This window comes from Martes martes, assembly GCF_963455335.1.
Source record: "Martes martes genome assembly, chromosome: X".
Classification (NCBI taxonomy): Eukaryota; Metazoa; Chordata; class Mammalia; order Carnivora; family Mustelidae; genus Martes; species Martes martes.
The window spans coordinates 780,039-801,766 of record NC_137897.1 but is presented as its reverse complement, the minus strand read 5'-3'; the positions used below and the strand labels follow the sequence as shown (position 1 = coordinate 801,766).

At 50.8% G+C, this 21,728-nt stretch overlaps 1 protein-coding gene across 1 annotated transcript; it reads right to left on the bottom strand.

Annotated features, from left to right (window-relative positions):
- Nucleotides 1-844: 844 nt before the first annotated feature.
- On the bottom strand, nt 845-21,508 carry CSF2RA (colony stimulating factor 2 receptor subunit alpha). The gene is made up of 13 exons (XM_080795852.1): nt 21,406-21,508; nt 16,751-16,852; nt 15,421-15,563; nt 14,077-14,200; nt 11,041-11,170; nt 10,780-10,952; nt 8,917-9,050; nt 8,102-8,131; nt 7,251-7,386; nt 5,571-5,667; nt 3,921-4,002; nt 2,787-3,757; nt 845-1,658 (listed from the first exon to the last, which is right to left on the bottom strand). The coding sequence occupies exons 1-12, from the start codon at nt 21,467-21,469 to the stop codon at nt 3,653-3,655; spliced, it is 1,320 nt and encodes a 439-aa protein (XP_080651978.1). The 5' UTR covers nt 21,470-21,508; the 3' UTR covers nt 845-1,658; nt 2,787-3,652.
- Between the last annotated feature and the right edge of the window lie 220 nt (nt 21,509-21,728).

Below are 21,728 nucleotides of genomic sequence, written 5' to 3'. Positions count from 1 at the left end.
CTCCCCGGGCCCCTCCCCCCGTGCCCGTGCAGCGGCAGCAGCCCTGCTCGCCTCCCCGGCCTCCTGAGAACCCCAGTGCCTGCCCAGCTGTCCGGTTCCCTGGAGGAGAGCTCCTCCTGCCACGGGGCATTTTCTCGTAGGTCTGCAAGAATATGGGGCCCAGCCCGACTCCGTTCCCCCGCCTGGGAGCTCTGCACCCCGCGGTGTCCCTTTCCCTAATGTTCTTGACAGTGTGAGTACGGGGAAGCCAAGTGTGACCCCAGACTGTTCATCTCAGTAACACATGCTTCAGGGAGGCTTTTCTCCCCAGAAGCCGGCCTCCTTGTAAGAAGAAAGGGCTCCAAGGATGAGCCCCAATGACTGGGGCCTGGTCGCTGCCCCCATTCTGTTCCATCTGACCCCCAGGTTGCCACCGGTCCTCACAACCGGCTGCCCCTGCCAGGTGTGGGTGTGACCTAACCCTAACCCTAACCCTGGGGACAGAACTCCTACCCAGGGTTCCGCTGACCCCAGTCCTCTTGGGTGCCCTCTGGGGTCCGCCCCTGAGCTGGCGTGAGACTCCCTCGGCATCCAGATGGAGAGCCAGTTCCAGGACCCAGTGCGGCATGGGGTCCTGGGGTCCCTCTGCACCTGGAATGGCTTCTCCTGTCCCAACACGGTCCTTGTCTCGTCGTGGAGGACTTCTTCAGGGCATCTTTCCTACGGCGTTCTTCCAGGGCCACTGAAAATGTCTCCGGAACAAAAGAAGTCTCCCCAGCACCCCTTCCTCCCGATTTTAAATTCCGTTAAACCTCACCAAACCGTCAACCCTTACACCTCAGAATGAAATCGAACCAGCACGGGAGACGGATTGCAAATTCATACTAAAGTGATAATGACTGATATCACATTGGCTGACACGCGCAGGAGCTCAGTCTCTTATAGAAGTTACGGGTGAGCGGGGAGGGCGTCGTGGGAGGCCGAATGGAGAGGGAAAGCAGGAACAGAAAGTGGAAAGCCTACATGTGAAATATCTCTCTTTCACAACATGATTTAAATTCTACTACATCCATATTTTGCCAAAGGTAGTCGTTCGCAGAAACCTGCTCTTTTGGTCGTTGTTCTTCTCTGTGCATAGACTATTTTGGTCCCATCTGGGCCATTCCAGGGCAAAATTTCAAAGTGCAAGGGGCATGCCTTTGGGGCCGTGCATGCGCTTATCCCTCACACTCCTGCATGGGCCTCTTGGGCCACCAGTCGCACTCCCGGCACACCGAGGTCCTGTCCTCAGCTGACGGCCTCCACTGGGCGAGCATCTGTCATCCTGGAGGCCAGGTGGGTCCCTCGGGACTCTGAGCAGCATTTACTTTCCAAGGACAAGTCTTGGTCTGAAGGGACGCCCCCACCTACGGCAGGACGTGAGGCTCCAGGCGTCGTCATGGGAGGGCGGTGGTGTTTCTTAGAGATGAAGGGAGGGAGGCGGGTTTCTGGCATCCTGGGCATCATCTTACGGATGGACAGATGGACAAGCCTCACGGGAAGTGCTTGTTGGAATCCGCGAGGCACAGGCAAGCGGGGGCCACCTTGTACACACCCTGAGGCGTCCACGTTGAATATCCGGGAGTGTTTAGCGCTGATGTCAAGCCACTGGTAACTCCAAGGAGGCTGGGCCGGACGATCTACAGCAAAAAGCAGCAAATGCTATAAATCAGCCTTTTTTTGGTTTTGCTTTGTTTTGCTTTTCATTTCCTGGGGAGCTGACTGAGAGGAGCCCCGACACCTCTGAAGTCGGGTTTAACAGCTGGGGGATCCCTTCAGGCCCCGAGCATATGATTTTGTTCCCTGAAACTTTGTCAGGAACAAATTGCACAGCAAAGCTCCCGGGCTAGGAGCCCCCACCCTGGGAAGACCTGCCTGATCACACCGGAGCCCGTGCAAAGGCACAGGTGGCACTGGGAGCAGGGGTCCATCACCATGGCAGGTGTCACCTGGGACATGCCCGGGGCACCCACTGCAAGTCCCATCTCAATGCATTCCCATTTTAAAGGGTTCCAGGATGATCCGTTCATGTGTTCACACAGACAGGCAACAAGCCCCCTGTTATGCGATCAGACACTTGCCTAGTGCTGTTTTGCAGGTGGGACAAAAAAAAAAAAAAATCCACAGACAAAAAAAGAAAAAAGGAAAAAAGAAAAAGAAAAAGAAAAAATCCACAAGCCACTAACTTGAACAGAGTCTACTTCAAGGGTGGTGGGCCTCGTCCAATCAGGTGATGGTTTTAAACGCAAACAGCAAGGTTTCTCAGAGAAGTAATTCTGCCTCAGGTGTGTACTATCACCTGCCACCTGCCTCGCCAGGTCACCCACCTGCCCTACAGGTGTCACACGGACCAGCCTCACCATCGTATGAGCCACTTCCTTCCTATCTATCATAGTCATATGTATTTTTTGTACGTATGTCCACGCATTTTTCTCCAAATATGTATCTGTCTCTCCCTCGGTGTATCCGTCCACATACATTGTTTCCTCTCTTCTGTGTGTATCTTTCTATACGGATATACCTGTCTCTGTATCTCTATGTATCCATATTTCCAGATACATCTGCTCTCCCTGTGAGCTCTGTCCTCATCAGCAAACACAACACCACGTGAGCTGTGGTTTTCGCAGGACGCTCTCGTTGGCCTCTAAGACTTTCCACGGGTCCCCGTTGCGTATGCGCTTGTGGCCCTTCACGGCCACGTCACTCCCTGCGTGGGACTTGCTTCTCGTCTCAACAAGACCTGTATTAGACCCTTCCCTGCTTCTTACCTTCATGCGGTTGGGTGGGAGGGCGGCCTGCGGGGTTTCATATTCACGTGTCTAACAAGTGAAGGTGCAGAGTTGGTCTCGGGATCCTCGTGAGAAGTCCCCTCCCATCCCCACTCATGCCTACAGACGAAGGTGTCCACGTCCCGATCCATGCCTGGTGGATGGAACCATGTCCCCAAAGACGTCCACATCCCAATCCCCAGAACAATGTCCCCAAAGAAGTCCAGATTCCGATCCGCACGTGGTAGACAGAACCATGTCCCCAAAGATGCCCACATCCCGATCCCCACGTGGTGGACAGAACAATGCCCCAAAGATGTCCATGTCCCAGTTCCCACGTGGTGGACGGAACCATGTCCACAAAGACGTCCACATCCCGATCCCCACGTGGTGGATGGAACAATGTCCCCAAAGATGTCCACACCCTGATTCCTAGAGCCTTGGAATGTGTCACGTTAGGTGGCAAATGGGACTTTGCGGGGGAGATAACTATTCAGGACCCTCAGATGGTCCACATACGGGGCTGCGTTGCAGCTAGTGGAGAAACAGCGGAGGACAGTGCTCCCATGGGGACCACGGACACGCCAGAGACCCGTGTCTCAGCCCTGCTGGCTGCTGCCAGGAGGGTATCTGAGCCACCGTAAAGCAAGGAAGAGTTCTCTGTTTCCCGGGAGAGAAGCAGGTGCATCACGGCGTCGGATCCCAGCGCGTTCAGTGAGCCCTCTGATGACAGGCATCTTTGCAAAAAATCACATTCTTTTCAAGTAAAAAAAAAAAAAAAGACTGCTATATAAATAAATGAACAACAATAATAATAGTTTAAAAAAAAAAAAGCAGTTTCCAGAATGTTCCCGGGCCGGAAGCGTCTATGCAGTTCCCATGCTCGCCGGGGCCACTGTGACTTCTTGCACCGTTAGGATCTCCTCGTTGTCACCTTTTTCCGTGTCCAAGTTGAAGTTCTCCCAGATGACCTGAGGAGGAGAGGGAAGATGGGGGTGTTGGGGTTTCAGGTCAGCCGGCGAGCACGACCGGGATCCCAGCCACACCCCGTGAGGACAGCGCGGTCCCCCTTGGGCAAACACGCGGGGGCGTCCTCCCCGTCCTGGTTCGCTGCTCTGTCCCGGCCTCACCCACCTGGTGGTCAGGCCGATGGCTATCCGTCCACTTGTCTTTGATGTGCGGAATCGGTGGGAATAAAGTCTGAGATGCGAGGAACCTAGGGAGATGGGAAGCGTGTGAGGGGAAGAGCCTGGGGTCACACGTCCTTCTGGCCTCGGGGAGGGACGCGTCCTCCTGCCCGCGGTGGGAGAAGCCTGCGGGCCGCGAGCTGGAGAACAATTCCACGGCAGAGTCACGGCGGGACCACCCAAATCTGAGATCCGTGAGCCAACAAGACACGCTATAGGAATGCACGGGGATAGGATCTTTCTAGAACCTTCCCTGACTCACTCGGGTACAGGGACAAGAGTGGGGGATGTGACCAGTCACAGGCAGCCGGGGCAGCCCAGGGTCCCTGTGGATCACAAGGCGTGTGTCCCTGCGAAATCCACACAATCATGAACAGCGATTTCCAGCGTGGCAGGTTTCTATGTGCTGGGTTAAAGGTTTGCCCCAGTTCCTAGTGTTCCTACTTAAACAGCAGACTTTGTTTTTGCCAAACATTGGAGTCTTGCTGCATTTTCAAAGGGGCACTCGCTCTCTCTCTTACCAAAGGGACAGCACCCCCGATTCCGTGACATCTGAAGGTGCTTCTGCTGAGCTCTGTACTGTCCCCCCAAAATGTATGTTCAAATCCTGAACCCCAGAATGTGGAAACGGGACCGTGTTGGGAGATCAGGTCTTTGCCGTTGTAATCAAGGGAGCGTACGCTCATCCTGGACCAGGGGTAGTCCTGAAGCCAGTGGCAGGTGTCCTTGCAAGACACGGAAGGGGAGACCCAGACGCAGAGGAGAAGCCACGTGAGGACGCAGGCAGAGGTGGGAGGGACGCGGCCACCAGCTCAGGGATGCCTGGAGCCCCAGAAGCTGGACGAGGAGGAAGGAGCCTCCCCTGGAGCCCCAGGAGGGAGCCCAGCCCTGCCCCGCCTGGATCTCAGACTTCTGGTCTCCAGACCTGGGAGATGATTCATTTCTGTTGTTTCAAACCTTCTGGTTGTGGTCATTTTTTTTCCTGTAGCCACAGGAAACTCAAACAGCTTTTCACTAAGATAACGGCTCTCATGTAAAGCACGCGCTCTGTCCCCGTTCCGGCGGCGGGTTTCGGGGCTGCCCCTGACGGGTCGCGTGTCAGTGCTGAGGGAAATGCACACGGGACGCCCGATCAGGATCGGGGGCATCGAGGGGTGGGCACCGGAGGACACCTCCTGGGTCCCGATGGGGTGTAGGAGGAGTGGGCTTAGGCGGGCCCCTAGGACTCCGCAAGACTTATAGGGGGACATGAAGGGCCGGACGAGGGGTTGCGGGGAGACGTTCCGGAAAGAGAAGGTCCTTTCCCTGAGGCTGAATGCAACCGTCTGTGAGCACAGCTGAGCTCGGTGGGGGTCCACGTCCAGCTGGAGGGACGGGGCCCAACGGGTGGGCTCGGCACGGCCCAGGGGCCTGGAAGCATCGGAGAACGTGCATTCGGGGCTGCCCCTCAAGGGTCAGGACAAGGCCCCCGTCGGCTGCAAGATATACCTCCCCAGAGGGCCGTCAGAGCAGTGGGGTCCCTGAGCTCCCTCCTAACGAGCACCTTGTCCGTCTCGCCCGTCTGCAAGGATGACGCCAACCCGTCAGTGGGGTTTACCTTTTCAAAAGGCAGCCGAGGGTCAGGACCGTGATGAGGGTCCCCAGGACCACCAGCGCGTAGATGGGCACGAGGCTGGGTGCGGTTTCCTCGGACCCTGCAGACAGAGGGGGACACACCACGTACCCCTTCGGGTGGACGGTCAGGTCATGGCCGGCTCCCTCCCTCGCCGGCTCGCGGCTTCCCAGAAAGGCTCAGAGCGGGAGGGGAATCCACCCCCACGTGCCCATCCCAAACCCATCCCACAGACCCCACGTGCCCATCCTGAACCGGTCCCACAGAGCCATCCGTGAGGCAAAGCAGCCTCACGACCCTCCCAACTGTAACGTGCTCGCGCGTCACGTAGACCCGATGTAAAAATGGACCCAAACATAAATCAGTAAAAAATAAAAAAGTAAAAATAAATAAATGAATTGACAATGGACCCCACCCCCAAAATACACATTTCCAGGCATAGGGTTTGAACAAAGTTGCCTGACAACTAGTAGTAGATCTTCTATGTTGCTTATCATCTGGAATGGGCACTTTTTTCAATTTGTTACTTTTGTAACAGGGCACATCTTATGTTACTATTTTTAAAGAAATCCAATTAAAAAACCCACTCCCTTGGGAGTGCCTGGGGGTCTCAGTCGCTTAAGCGTCCGCCTTCGGCTCAGGTCATGATCCCGGGGTCCTGGGATCGAGCCCCACATCGGGCTCCCTGCTCGGCGGGGAGCCTGCTTCTCCCTCTCCCACTCCCTGCTTGTGTTCTGTCTCTGGTTCTCTCTCAAAGAAATAAGTGATATCTTTAAAAAAAATAAAATAAACCCAGTCCTATGAGGATGGCCATAACCAAATTGAATGGCGTCTTGAGAGTTTTCCATATTAACAGACGAAATGTGCCCTCTTATAAAATAATAATAATTAATAATAATAATAACAATTTCACTTAAAAAGTGCCCATTCCAGGTGATACAAAAATTTTTAATTTTGATGAATGCCCATTTACCTATTTTTTTTTTTAATTTTGTTGTTCCTCATTTTGGAGTCATAGTTAAGAAGCCACCATCCCATCCCTTTGAACTTATGTTTTACCTCTGGATGAATATTTCACATACATCTTATACCAGCCCTTATTTTTTTAATTTGATTTTGGATCAGGAAAAAAAAAACCGCAAAATTGCATGCATCAAATGCTTACTGAAACACTTTGAAAATATTCGGGAGGGAGAGGTAATGCGGGAATGCAGATTTCTTGAGGACTCTATTGGCTTTGGGTCCAAACCGTTAAATTCTTGCCAACCCTTCAAGGTTACAGGGAGGAAAATGGCGGAAAGCGTTGGTAATCGAGTTCCCTGGAATGAATAGCTCCCTCTTGATAAGGAGAAAACACGCCCAACATGGATGTCCGTGTTCCCCTGGCCGGGAGCATGACGTGAACGGGATTGATGGGGACCAGGAGTGATTCATCTTTTCTAGCTGAGGCAGCCCCTTTGAGAGGCTGGGTGGGTTATCCGTTCTAGAGCCCCGTGGAGACCCGTGGATGGGAATTCCTCCGTCTGGGAGTCTCTGGGGATGGTGACAGGGACAGGGATGGGAATGGGGACTGAGTTGGGGATGGGTACAGTGTCAGGGACTGGGATGGGGACAGGAATGGGAAGGTCTCAGAGGTGAACAGAGGGACATGCCCAGGACATATACCAAACTCAATGGGCTGGCTCCAGGCACCCCACTTCTGGATCCGTGCGTCCGAGGTCCTTATTTTCACAGTATGCTTGGGTCTGGGCTCTGGACTTGGGAAGTTGTAGTTATTCTCCAAATTACCAGGCACCTCAATCTTTGGACAAAAGAAAAAGTTTGAGAGCAGGGTGTCCCGCCTTCCGAAAAGAGGGGCTGGGATGTCTTCTCCCACCACCGGGATGGATGACAGCTTCCAAGCACGCTTTCCTGATCCAGGAGTGGAAAATGCACCATGGAAAGAGGACAAGAAGAATCGTGTCCTCTCGGTGTGAAACAGCATCATGGGCAAGTCGCCCATTCACCACGGGGCTCTTCCTGGGCTGCTCATCAACACAGATGCAGAAAACATTCAGGAGGTACACGGGACAGGAGCAGACCACTAATGGGTAACGTCCCAGGAAGGACGTTAACGGAGTAAAAGCCCCCAGTTGGACAGCGGAGGACACTGAGGTCACCGTAGTGCTGGGACTTAGGACACGACACCATAAAGGACTTGGAGGATCTTCTGCTAGAGGCATTTTGAAGGAAGAAACAATCTCCTTCAAACTCAAAGGAGTATTTTCTTGACCAACATAGATGCACATGGTGGGAGGTCACTCATTTCAACAAATGGGACAGGGCATGTGTGCCCATATGAGCCCTCCTCGCACAGCGGGACTGTTGGGAGTGTCCCTACATCACTGACAGGACTGTCCTCTGGGGAGCGGCCACCCTCTCCCTCATCACCCACCCCATCCTGGCCACGTGTCCACTTGAGTAACATTGGACAGTTACACAACGGGATGGTATTTTGGGTCAGAGTCTTAACTCACCGGTTGATTTTCGCCGTGTTCTTTATTGCTCTAGAAAAAAAAAAATAGACCTAGGTTTACTTTTCTCCATTTTGAAGATTCTTACAGGATCCACTCATTGTCCCCTTTGAGTGTAGTCACGGGGTAACCCCAAGAGTTGGGGCCATGGGAAGGGCTGAGCTCCCTCTGTACGTTCTTCTCCTCAAGTCACGCAGACTGGGGTATGGACTTGGCCACCGAGGATGGCCCTGATCACGGCTCATCCTTGAACCCCAGCTACTGATGGGTCCATTAAGGGTCCATGTGGATGTGCAGCAGAGGCTCGCTCTTGTCTACACTGGGTGCAGGTAGATGTGGAGCAGAGAGTCCCCCTTGTCTACACTGGGTCCAGGTGGATGTGGAGTGAGGCTCCCCGTTGTCTACACTGGGTCCAGTTGGACTTGGAGCAGAGGCTCCCCCTTATCTATACTGGCTCCAGGTGGATGTGGAGTGAGGCTCCCCCTTGCCTACACTAGGTCCAGGTGGATGTGGTAGAGAAAATCCCCCTTCTCCAGGTGTGGTCTGAGTGGACGAGTAGCAGAAGGTCCTCTCTGTTCTGCATCTGCTTGGAGATCTCCAGCGCCCTCTGAAGGCTTGCAGGATCCAGCTGGGTGTGTGGCCACCCCTCCTGGATTGGCTGTGGCGGTGACCCTCATGCCCAGGGCATCCTGTCCACACAGTCACCCCTGTGTTCCTCCCCATGGATCACCTAGCCCTGCCCGTCTCCCATGAGCTGGGCCCTCACCGTGAGTCACAGGGGCTGCTGCCCTCTGCTGCTTGGGGCAGAGTCCACTCACCTTTCTCTGGATGTCCAGCTGGTATTTGAACTCCAGGTTGGACAGGCTGTATCGGGTCTTGGGCCTTTCCCAACGGATCAGGCAGTGGGACTTGTTGCAGAGCACGCTGATGTTGTGGGGTGGGCTATATATTTCTGTAATGAGATCCCAGGACACTCCCCTGAACCAGCAGGCATCTGCTGGGCCACGGAGGTCACACCCAGTTCTGCAGGCAGCTCCCAGGAGTCACCCAGAGGCCAGAGTCTGTGTGGGTCTGAGTGTTGGCTCTTGGGGAAGAAGACCACGGGCATGTGTGCAGTTTCAGCGGGTGCACGGAGGACAGCTGTGTGCTCATTTGTGATGTGCCTGTAGGACTCGGCACCCAGTTCTGATGCATGGGGTCTCCCTTCCCACCATCGAGCTATTCTCAGACAACTGGTGGGGTGTCCTACAATTCGACTCAACTCTGACCTATCTACCTGGCCATGGTGTCAGATCTCCCAAGGCTCAGTCCTACAAGACTGCCCTTCACCCCCAGGTCGGATGCCAGTCACAAATCCAGGTTGTCATCCATGGTTCTGACCCACCAGCTGCAAACCAGAAGTTCCCAGGACCTCCTCCTCGGGTTCTATTAATCTGCTACAGCGACTCACAGAGCCCAAGGAAACACGTCACTCACTAGATCACGGGTTTATTATAAAGGCCTGTAATTCAGGAACAGCCAGAAAAAGTATGCGTGGGGCCAGGTGTGGGGAAGGGCCTCGTCAGGGGTACCTCTCTTCCCAAATCTCCACATGTCCACCAAACCCATGTCCAAACCCCATCCTTTTGGGATTTTAGGGAGGTTTCGTTATGTAAACACGATTGATTAAATCATTGCCCATTGGGGTTGAAGTCAGCCACCAGCTCCTTTCCAGTCCTGGTCTGGGAAGTCACAGGAGGGGACTGAAAATTCCAACCCTTTAATCACCTAGTTGGTTCCCCTGGCAACCAACCCCCATCCTTCGGGGCTTTTCAGCGGTCAACTCCTTAACATAACAAAAGGCACAGCTACTGCTCTCCTCCCGGGGAAATTCCTAGGCTTGTGGCCATTGCGTGCTTGAAAGGACAGAGACCAAACATGCAATTTCTTACTGTAAGTCACAATGGCACAGAATTGAAGTTTGAAATAATATTGGGATTTCCTGAGTTAAATAAAAATGGTTAGAAACACGGGGAGGGAAAAAAAAATGAGGATTGCCTCGGGAGGAGGGTGCCGCGTCAGGGCCACAGGACGTTTGTCCTGCGGCAAGGAGCAGGAAATGCAGACCCTGAGAGGCACAGCTGCTACCTGGCTGGGTACACACACCTGGGGCTCCCCCAACAGGCGACCTGGAGGTGGAGAGTGGGGGTTGGCAATGGCCTGTGGGGAAGATTAACCGGAGAGTTGGCATCCCCGTTTGCCAATGGTGTCCCCCAAAACAGCAAGAGAAGGCTGTGCATGCTACCCGTGGGGGAGGTCCACAAAAGGGTCAGAGTTAACCTCCATCTCCTGGTCTGAACATCCTCCCTTTGGTCCTCAAAGGGCTTCACTGTCTGACTGCAGGCAAAACACCTTCCTGTCTGGGCTGTCCTAGTGCCAGAGCCAGCTCTTGGAGGCTATGAGGGTGTTGGAAGACACTCGCTTCTTCTGGGGGGAACCACTTCTTGTCATCCCGTTTAATTTGGAGTGAAAGGATGGGCTGGCCTCCTTCCAGAAGGAAGCAACCATGCTAACACCTTGATTCTGGGTCTCTGGCCTCCAGAATCATGAAAGAAAAAATTTCCATTCTTCCAAACTTCCCCACAAACTCTCTTTGGTTCACCTGTTAAGCATCTGTTTACACCACAGGACGTGGCTCTTACCGATTTTCTTCCACGACAGAACCGAATCAAAGAACTGGATCCCCGTCCTTCGGCTGGTACCGTTCACCAGGAAGTAATTGTAGCTAGTTAATCCCGAGAGGTCTTCCAGGTGACATCCCACGTGGGTTCCCGAGTCTTCTATGTAATGAGGACACTCTCTTTCCCTTCTTTTTCTATAAAATTCAAAACTGTTCAGACAACCATCCAGGCTTCCCCCCGGCCCGTACGTCTCGGGATTGTCTACCTGAGCGCAACACTTACCTCGAGTCTCTTATATACAAAAAATATTGGACATCATCAGGGGCAGCTCGACCCTTTGCCCAACTGCAGTTCATGAAGTTTGCATTGTAGATAAAGCAGGAGAAATTCTGGGCAGCTGTGCCATTCCCACCTGAGAAGACACAAAAACAAAATAATTTGTGGGAAATGGACCACATGGTTTCATGGTTGGAAGTCTACCAAACATCCAAAGAATAATTAATTCCAACCTTTTTTTTTAAAAAAGATTAATTGATTTATTTGAGAGAGAGAGAGAGAGAGAGAGAGAGCATGAGTGGGAGGAGCAGAGGGAGAGGGAGAGAGAATCCTGAACAGACTTCCCTCTGAGCACCGAGGCCAATGCAGAGGTCAATCTCATGAACTGAGATCAGGACCTGAGCAGAAACCAAGAGTCAGATGCTCAACTGACTGTGCTACCCAGGCACCCCCTGCCCCCAGTCCTTCTTAAACTCTTCCAAAAAAATAGAAGAAGAGGCAACACTTCCAAATTCATTTTATGAGAACAGGACCACCATGATACCACAACCCTAAGGGATGAGAAAAGAAAATCACATCCCAATATCCTAATAAACGTAAATGTAAAAAATCATTAACAAAATACTAACAAGCAAATCCAACGGCACATTAAAAGGATTGCACGTTGTAACCGAATAGACTTATTCCCACATGCAAAGATGATTCAATGTATGGAAATCAATTGCTGTGTGGCACCATTTTAATAGAATAAAAGAAAACATCACACAGTCATCTCAGTAGCTACACACAACGTCTTTGATGAAATTCAACGTCCATTCATGATAAAAAAAAAAAAAAACTCTCCATAAAATAGGTATACATGCAATTGACCTCAACCCAATAAAGGACAAATATGGACAGCCCATGGCTAAAAACCACACTCAATGGGGAAAAAAAAAACACAACTGAAAGCTTCTTGTAAGGTAAGAAAAAAGGCCAAGGTACGCACTCTCACCACTTCTATTTAGCATAGTATGGGAAGTCCTAGCCAAAACAATTAGACAAGAAAAAGAAATAAAAGTATCCAAATTAAAAAAAAAAGTAAGCTTATCTCCATTTGATGATAGCATGACCATAGGTGTAGAAAAACCTAAAGACCAAACGAAGGACATTGTTAGAGCTTATAAATAAATATAATAAAGTTGCAGGATATAAAATCAACATACAAAAATCAGTAGCATTTGTATACACTAATAACGACCTATTCGAGAAAGGAATTAAAAAAATAATCCCAGGGCGCCCGGCCAGCTCAGTCAGTAGAACATGAAGCTCTTGATCCTGGGGTTGTGACTTCAAGCCCCACGTTGAGTGTATACATTACTTAAAAATAAAATTTAAAAAAAAAGAAATAATCCCATTCATGATAGCAACCAAAAGAATAAGATACTTGGGAATAAACTTAACCAAGGAGGTAAACTGAATATTATAAAATTATGTTGATGAATATTATAAAGCATTGATGAAACAGATTTAAGAACACATAGATAAATGGAAAGATCCCATGGTTGTGAATTGAAATAACTAATGGTGATAAAAGGTCCGTACTACCCAAAGTGATCTGTCAGTCAACTCAATCCCTATCAAAATCCCAATGACGTTCTTTACAGAAATAGAAAGAGAACTCTAAAATTCAACAAAAGACTTCAAAGATCCAAAGCACTCTTGAGCAAAAGGGACAAAGCTAGAAGCGTCGCACTTCCTGATCTCAAAATACATTGCAAAGCTATAGTCCTCAAAACAGTATGGCACTGGCCTAAAGATAGACACATAGATCAATGGGCCCTCAGAGAACCCAGAAGTAAATCCGCAGACCTATGGTCAATAGGGTTGACCTTCAACAAGAGTCCCAAGAACAGACAATGGATGAAGGATTCTCCCTTCACTAAATGGTGATGGGAAAAATGGACATCCACAAGCAGAAGAATGAAACGGGATCCTTATGTCACTGCGTATGGAAATCAAGTCAAAATCAATTAGAGACTTAAACACAGAACCTGAAACCATAAAACAACTGGAAGAAAACATAGGGAAAAAGATTCTTGGCATCGGTCTTGGCAAAGAATTTTTTTGGATATGACACCAAAAGCGCAGGCATCAAAACCAAAAATTGACGACTGGGATTCCATCAAACTCTACATCTTCGGCTCAGAGAAGGAAACAATCAGCAAAGTGACAAGGTAATGTATGGAGTGGGATAAAATATCTGTAATCTCTACCTATCTGATAAAAGGTTAATATCTAAAATAGATCAGGACCTCAAACAATTCAACAGCAAAAAAACCCAAAGCCCCCCAAAACAAACAAACAAAAAAACAGAATACAAAACAAAACAAAACTTAAACTGAACAGGCAGAGGACCTGAATAGACATTTTTCAGGAGAATACGTACAAGTGGCCAACAGCTACCTAGAAAGATGCTCAATGACATCACTCATCATCAAAGAAATGCAAATAAAACCCACACTGAGCTATTACCTCACACACTTTAATAGTCACTTAATGACTATGAAAAAGAAAAAAAAAAGATAAATACTGGTGAGGATGTGGATAGAAGAGAACCCTTGTGCAGTGTCGTTGGGATTGTATGTTGGTGTGGCCACTGTGGAAAATACGGACGTTTCTTTAAATACTGACAACAGAACTCCTATATGACCCAGCAATCCTACTTCTGGGTGTATTTCCAAAGGAAATGAAATCTGGATCCCAAAAAGATAGATGCACCCCCATGTTCATCACAATATTATTCACAATAGCCAACACGTGGCAGATGCATCGACACAGAGAGGAAATGGTGTTTTCCAGGGGCTGGAGGGAGGGATAATAACTTAATTGCAATAATTATTTCTCAACATGTATGTCTATCAAAGCTTTAAGTTATATACCTTAAATATACATAATACCTATGTGTCAAGTGTATCTCAATAAAACTGAAGAGAAATAAAGGGAAGGCCTCTACCTTGAAGCTAGTGATGTTCAAAAGGGTCACTGCGGTGTTTTCCCTACCTGAGTTAGCGTAGACCAGTGTTTCTGGAATCGGTCTTTGGGTGCTATTTACTTTAACCATAAGCGTGACTCCATCATGGAGAGAATAATCCGAAAACTCGCAGTGACATTCTTTCTCCTGGGGCTAAAAAGATGCAACCAGCCAGTACATTAGGAAACTTTTCTCTTCTCCTCTCCATGTTGTTCGCTCTTCCACTGACCCCGAGATGCCACCACCACCCATGGACATTCTCGGTGGGTGGATGTCAGCCTGCCCACAGGAAGGCGGCACCTCGACTTGGTGGTCTAGACTCCAGTGTTTAGGAGGTCGGAATAGAGGTCCCCTTTTAGTGTGCCCTCAGTCCCCGGGGATCTTGTCAAAATGACTCTGGTTCAGCACGTAGGCGGGGGATTCTGCGTTTGTAACAAAGCTCTCTGGTGGGGCTAACCTGAGGACCACTGCTCTGCGCATCGAGATCTCTCATCACTTTGAGCATTGTGGAGCTTAACGCACACTTTTATGTTTTTCCGTTTTCTTGTCTTATCTCATACCCCTTTCTCCTACAGGCTTCATGTTTACATTGTATCTATTCCGTCTTTGTTTTCACGTATCTATTTGTTTTCATTTCATGTATCTATTTCTATCATCTATTGTATCATGTATCATCTATTTCATGTATCTATTTGTTTTCATTGTATCTATTCAGTAACTTTGTTTTCATGGAACACGGGTGACCAACTATTTCTTTCTCAGGATTAAGTCGGCCACATGGATGACTTTTGATGGACCAATCGAGCAAAAGGCTGCTGTTTCTGTTGGTAGGAGGGCAGATCCTACCCTTGAAGGGGTACAGAAGACTGAAAGTCACAGAATAAGCCATTTGTCTTCCCCCTGATGACTGCCGTTGGCTATTTCATGTCCCTGAAAGTGAACGCCGGAAATTCTGGGAGCATTTGTGTGCCCGATTGGAATCTACCTGGATTGCACTAGAGACCCTTTCCACAAGCCTGCTTCATTTCACCTTCCTTGGGTGGTTGAGCATCTCTGAGGGTCCCGCCCTGCAGCCTGGACCAGGGCTAACCTCATAGGAGTTTTGGGCTGGGGCTCCTCCCCTGGGAGCCCTGAATGCCCTTTCCTTTTGGGATAAGACATTTTCCAAGGAGTTTCTCAGTTCCCCGGGGAACCAGGGTGCACCTCTTGGACACAGGCCAGAACTTAACTTCCCTGGTGCACCCAGAAGCATGTCTCCTAAATGTGTCCCAGGGTCACGCATGTGCTCTCTGTTTCTATCACTTGCTGCCTTGTTTCTAACGTGACGAGAGGTTTGTAAAGGACAACAATCGTCCATAACGAATCCGTCTTACTATTATGTTGATCGGTCCATCCTCCTTGTGAATCATCACACACTCGAGGTAGGTAGTGTTTTCTTCGCAGTCCCAACTCAGTTTCATTCTCCAAGCATCAAACTTCATATTTAGACGGGGGACCCTTTCTGCGGTTGGAAGATCTGAAAGAAAGGACCACCAGGTTCAGCAATTACACTTCTCCTGCCTCTGCCTGTTGCCTGCTGACCCATCCCATGTCTCGTAAGCAAAGATCAAGACTGGGACAGGGTGTCCCCCTATTCACACAGGTGGCCCCAGGGCATTGACACAAGCATGGAATCTCTCCCTTATGGATCTCTTCTTCCTACCTGGGCCTCTGTGCCTTTTCTCCATGTTAAGATGTTTATCATGCCAGTAAGCCAAGACCTACCGAGTGAGAGCAACAGAGCCTGTTTACTTGGAGCCTGCCATGGTGAGGAAGTTGGCCACCACTACTGGCATTTGTCAGAGCCAAAGGGCAGACAGGGGAGTGGGCAAGTTTTACAGTGGGCAAAAGGGAACATTCATCTGTGTCCTGAGCAGAGGTGTGGGTGTGGGGATGCAGGTGGCTCACTGCAAGTAGGGCATCCCATGGGACTGGTTAGGGGACCATATCTGGCTTTCTCTAGTTGGTCCTATATAGGAACTGGGGTCAAAATATAGGGAAGCCATGGGTTACTGATCAAGTGCTGGCCACTGGGGGCCTGTTGTTTCAGAATGAATCATTTAGCTCCTTGGGTTGTCATGGGGATGGACATCTGGCTTTTTGCACATCTAACGTGCATACAGCAGGCTGGCTCTGCGGGCTGGTCCCCACAGATGAGGGCTGGTCCCTGGGGCAGGTTGTTGCAGGTCATGGGCGAGAGTTGTTTTCTTAGGGATGCTCTGCCCATTGTCCATTTGTCTACCGAATATCTCAGCCCACATGGCCTCTATGCTACTGGTCAGTTGACGTTGCCTTTGCCAAGGGGTGGGACTTGAGTGTGTGTGGCCTCACCTTGTATCCTCTGTCCACCTGCTTAAGTCAAGATGTTTACTAGTCCCTGCCAGGGCGAGACCCTCCACGTCCCGTTGCCCAGAACTGGGGCTGATGACCTACAGTTTGCAGCTATGGTGGATGACCTCGTCATAAGCCTGGAGTAGGAAGGGGCTTTCAGAGCAGGACCAAGAAAACACGTTAGCATCTGCTGACCCTGGATTGTGCCACTTGGCTGACCGGAGAGTACGAAGACGAAATGCGATTGGACTCAGGCATCAGGATGTGTCCCCGGACACACAGGACATAGGAATGAGACAGGCAGAGAAGGGTCAAACAGGTCCACACACTTACCCTGCTGCGCCAGAGTCTGGAGGAACACTGGGTCTAGCAGCATGGAGAACAGGACGGTTATGGCCAGGAGTCGCATGGGGTTGCCCGAAGGACGAGGGAAATCTGCAGGGACAAACAGTCACACTTTGAGGACATCAGCTCTCATGGGGATTCTTGGCAAGGGGGCCCCAGTGAGGTTTCCTTGGGGAGTGCAGGACTATCCCCAGTCTGATGGCCAGCCTACTGACCTGGCCAGCTGGGGAATCACTGCTGGCTGCAGAGGGTCTGTAGGTTACGACCAGCTTCAGGGTGGGGCAGAACCAAGGGCCTGTCCTTCAGCGTGGACACAGGGCTCCAATCCACACTGCCATACTCTGTGCCACTGGGGAAAATTGCCCACATGCTGTGGCTTCATTCCTGTCTGCAGTCTGGGGGAGGACATGGATGTCTCTGGGGCCGCGATTCTGTCCACCACATGGGGACCAGGATATGGACATCTCTGGGGACATTAGCCCGTCTACCACAGGTACCAAGATCCACTCCCTAAGATGTATGGCCAAGTCTAGGATCGGCAGCCCCTTTATGAACATATTGTCCATGAAAGAACAGTGGAGACGGTCAGGCAGGGTTGTTCCCAGGCTGCTGGACCTGTGAATCAGGCTCTGGCTCCACACACCTGGCCTCCTGGACATGTCCCTCCCTCTCTAGCCAGGGTCAGGGGTGGACACAAGCTTACCAAGCCCTTCCCCAGGTTACGCCTTCATTTGTCAGCGACTGGGATTCCAGCTCCTACGGGGCTGTCCACCTACGCCAGAGCCCACAAGAGGTCCAAAACAGGAACCCACCACTGGCTTCTCTTTTCTCCAGGATCAGCGTCCTCAGAAGGACGGCTTGCAAAAAGATCTCCCTCAAGGTGGAGATATACTACCGCGGCCCTGCAAATCTACCCATGCTCATGGTTCAGATGAGCCTTGAAGCCACGGCGGACATGTAACTGTGACTTTAAGATGCCTTTTGGGGAATATTATACCCACTTTGATTATTTTCTCATTTTTCTGACTCTCTTTTATTTTGCTCGTATAATTAAAATTTTTACATTTTTATTTAAGAAATTTTAATGTGAGTATGGTTGACACATGTTCTGAAGGTTTTGAGAATGGATTTTTGCGGGGAGACAAAGAAATGATAGCTCAGGTTTCCATGATGGTCGTAATAGCTTTTTTTTTGAGATTTTTTTCCCTCTTTTTTTAAAACTTGAGTTTCGCAAGAATCAAAAAGGATATGTTAAAAAAAAAAAAAGAAAAGAGGAAAATAAAAAGGGGTAAGTGCACGGAGAGGCGTAGGGGATGTTAAAATACATTTGCTAAGTGAAAGAGGCCAGTCTGAAATGCTACATCCAGGAAGGTTCGGATTCTACGACATTCTGGAAAAGGAAAAAATATGGAGACAGAAAAAAAAAATTAGTCATCATCAGGGTTTCGGGGAGGGACAGATGAGCAGGCAGGGCACAGGGGATTTTTTAGGGCAGTGAAACTACTCCGTATGTTTCTATGACGATGAGTATATGTCACTGTTTATCTGTCGAAACCCACAGAATGTCCCACACCGAGAGTGACTCTAATGTAAGCTGTGGGCTTTAATCAATAATAGTGGATCAATATTGGCCCATCGGTGATATCGGATGTGCCCCACTGATGCCAATATTAATAAGCGTGGAGACTGGGTGAATGGGGAAGTACGTATGTTGGAATCCCCTGTACTTCCCACTTAAATTTTTCTGTAAATCTAAAACTGCTCTTAAAAAAAAAAAAGTGTATTAGAAACTTTTTCAACACGTAAGTACAAAAGCAAAGGGCTCTGTTCGCGTCCAGCTGCATGCAACAAAGAGCATCTGACGGTCTGCTTGGGTTTGGGGTGGCATCTTGGGCTCTGCCCACCGTTGCCCTGGTGGGATTTTTGCGGGTGTTTGCTCCTCGGTTGTTGTTGTGATGTGTAAGGGGGTCTTCCGTCTCTACGTGCTTGTCTGCCTCTCAGCCGCTGTCTGTGCTGTTCACCTCTCTTGTTCCCCGTGGCTTCATCCTATTCAAAGCCTTCCCTGGGCTCTTGGAGGCTCCTTCCTCTCCTCTTTGACCACGCACGGTCAAGCTCTCTGCAGTGTCCTTGGGTGTCTGGAGTCGATCGGTCTCAACACCGTCCACCGTCTCTTTGTTCGTGGCGTATTACCCTCCTGGGGGCCGACCGAGCAAACGGCCACAGATTTCTTCCCTCTGTCCTGGTTTCTTTCCCGTTTCTCTTCCCTGCTTTCTGGTTTCCTATTTCATTCTTTCCAGTGTCTCCTTTTTGGAGATCCAGCCACCACGCTCCCAACGCCCACCCTGTGCACCTGCGTGTCCTCACCTCCAAGCTGGCGCCTGTCTTCGCAGACTCTCTACTTCTTCCCCCAGACTCCCCTGAAGCTCGGCTCCCGCCAGGACCCAGCCTCTCCCTCCCGCACCTCGGGGCTGTGAGGCTCATTCTCTCCATTTCCTCACCTCTGCCTCCTTTCCCACCCTCCCTTTGCAGTGATGAGTTCCCTGTCTATTGAGGGTCAGCTGGCTTGTCCAGAAGCTACAGCCCCTTCTCCCCCGACCCTGCACCAGCTTCCCAGGCTGGAGCCCAATGATGCAGAGTCCAACCAGCTCCCCAAACCAGGTGTGCACACCTGTGCCAGAGTGCCCCTGGGGAGCGGCACCCAGCCTTGGGTTCCTGCCTCCCAACCTCCCCAAGCCCACTCCGTCCTAGGGCACCACCCTTGCTCTAAAAGGGGAAATAAAAACCATGGACCAGACCTTCCCCAATGTCCCTGCCTCCCACACACCTTGTATTCCAGTGCTATGCGGGAAGTTCCCAGCTTCCCCCATCTGCAAGCTAAACCCAGCCCTTCTTGTACAGGGTTCTTGGCATGGGGTGGGGGGCCTCCATGATGCACCCAAGAGGATCCTGGGGAGGACCGTTCCTCCATCTGGGCTGACTCGACCATTGCCCTTTGCTATCCCTGTGTTGTCTCTGCCCTGCTTTTCTCATCTGCAGCCTTTGAGCAGAGCCACCCTTCACTAGGAGGGGGTGGTGCAGTGCAGCACGGCAGGGAGGGCCCCCTCCCATTCATCCCTGGCAAGCTTCTGGAATCTGCTTTTCTCCACCTTGTTCAAGCCTCCCACAGCATCAGCTTTGGGGCTGTTCATAAAGTAGGTGCCTACAGATGCACAACCCATCCCCCCATCGGAAGGAATGTGCATAGGAATACGCCCTTAGCTGGACAGTTCCCCATTCCGCTTCCTCTAAACTGAACTCCCCTCGCCTCTCGTCGTGATGGAGCAAAAGCGTAAACTTCTGTAAACTTGACCTAGAAAAAAAAAAACAACCACCAAAAAACCCGAATAGCGACACTATCATATACCCAACAGCACCGTGCAAGGTGATCCAGCAAAGGTTGCTGTTTTAATTAGATGGTTAGTCCCAACGTGGGGCTCTTGGCCAACAGCGGACAATTCGGCGGCAGCGTGAAGTAATCAGCGCTGTGATGTCTCCACAGCCTGGGCCGACCACGCGCAGGCACATTCCACTGGGCTCCTCGTCTCTCCCTCACACTCATCCTAGGAGGCCCTTCCTCGTACCCTCATGCAAGTGGGTGAGAAACTGAGGTTCAGGGAACTCTCATGGTCCATTTAACTCATTTTTGCCTTGATTTTTAAAAACGGAGGTGAAATTCACACCGTGTAGGGTTCATCCCTTGGAACGTACAACTCAAAATGTAACGTATCCGGAATGCTCAACCCTCAGCTTTTCCGGAACCGGGTCATTCTCCTTCCCCCCGCAAGAGGACCCCCAGCTGCATGAAGCCAACACTCCCGATTCTTCCCTCCTGCTCTGTGGATTTGCCTGGGGTTCTGTTTCGTATGACTGAAAAGTGAGCTGTCACTTGGCTGTTTTTTGCCCACAGACTACCCATTTTCCCTTCTTCTTTCAGTTTTCCCCAGACCGGGTTTTCTTCCCCTTTCTATAAACCCAAGGTTCTACATAGAGGCCGGCTCCATCAGTCAGACTAGGTCAGATCAAAGGCCCAGGGCCATGCAGATGCTTACAATCCATGAGCGTCCCTCGGATGAGCTTGGATGTTGAGATCCCTGCCTGCCGTTTCGGGGGAATGCAACCAGCCATCGTGCTCAGACAACACAGGGAAGGGGAGGCTGTGGTCCCCAAAGACACCTGTCCCCCAGGTTGGCCAGCAACTCTGCACTTGGCGGCCGGGGGATCTGAGATAAGTGACTGTCAGCAAAGAGTCTCCCTAGGATCCAGGGACCACGGGTTCCCCGTGTGGACGGCCGCATGCATCCAAGCCTCTGTAGTCATTCCAAAGCGGCTTCTAATATTCACATACATAGACTTGCGAGAGGGGCTCAGCCTGCTCCCAGGGCAAACTGGCCAGTCCCTGGGGCTAGTTCAGACCTTTCAACGCAGTGCCCACGAGCTCAATGCCCACCTCCCTGTTGGGTGCCTTCAGTTAGAGATTCCCACTTCCCACCCTCAGGTGCTCCTTGATCTTCAGCAGGAGCCGACAGCAGAACCAACAGGAGCTGAAAAGCTACCCCAGCGACAAGGCCCGTTTGAGAGTCGGAGAATGAAGGGAGCCGCCTTACCCCACTGCACCAGGCTCTGCTCTGGCCACCTGTTTTCTTTCTCGGTTTCCCGGCGCTCCGACATCTGGCTGTCGTCTTGGACAGCTCTCTGCCTGGTCACAAAGTGAGCACAGTGATTGCCTCGTCAAGACATTTCAACCCTAGACTTCCCTTTTCTCCTGAGCGCCCTCCCCCTTCCTGTGATGTTTTCTCAGTACGCACACTTGAGAAACCTGCGGACGGCGAGGGAGCCCGTCAGCTTCTCAGCTCCCAGAAGACAGTGGAGCAGGAGGGTGACACCCACACACGCATGCACACCCCCACACATAGCCCTCATGCTGGCT

Excerpts from the sequence above, each read along its gene's own strand:
- CSF2RA (XM_080795852.1), bottom strand. The coding sequence starts at position 21,469 with ATGTCGGAGCGCCGGGAAACCGAGAAAGAAAACAGGTGGCCAGAGCAG. Across the intron at positions 9,051-10,779 it reads TCTGTCGTGGAAGAAAATCG|AAATATATAGCCCACCCCAC; the intron begins GTAAGAGCCACG and ends ATCTCATTACAG. Across the intron at positions 4,003-5,570 it reads CTCGGCTGCCTTTTGAAAAG|GTTCCTCGCATCTCAGACTT; the intron begins GTAAACCCCACT and ends CCATCTCCCTAG.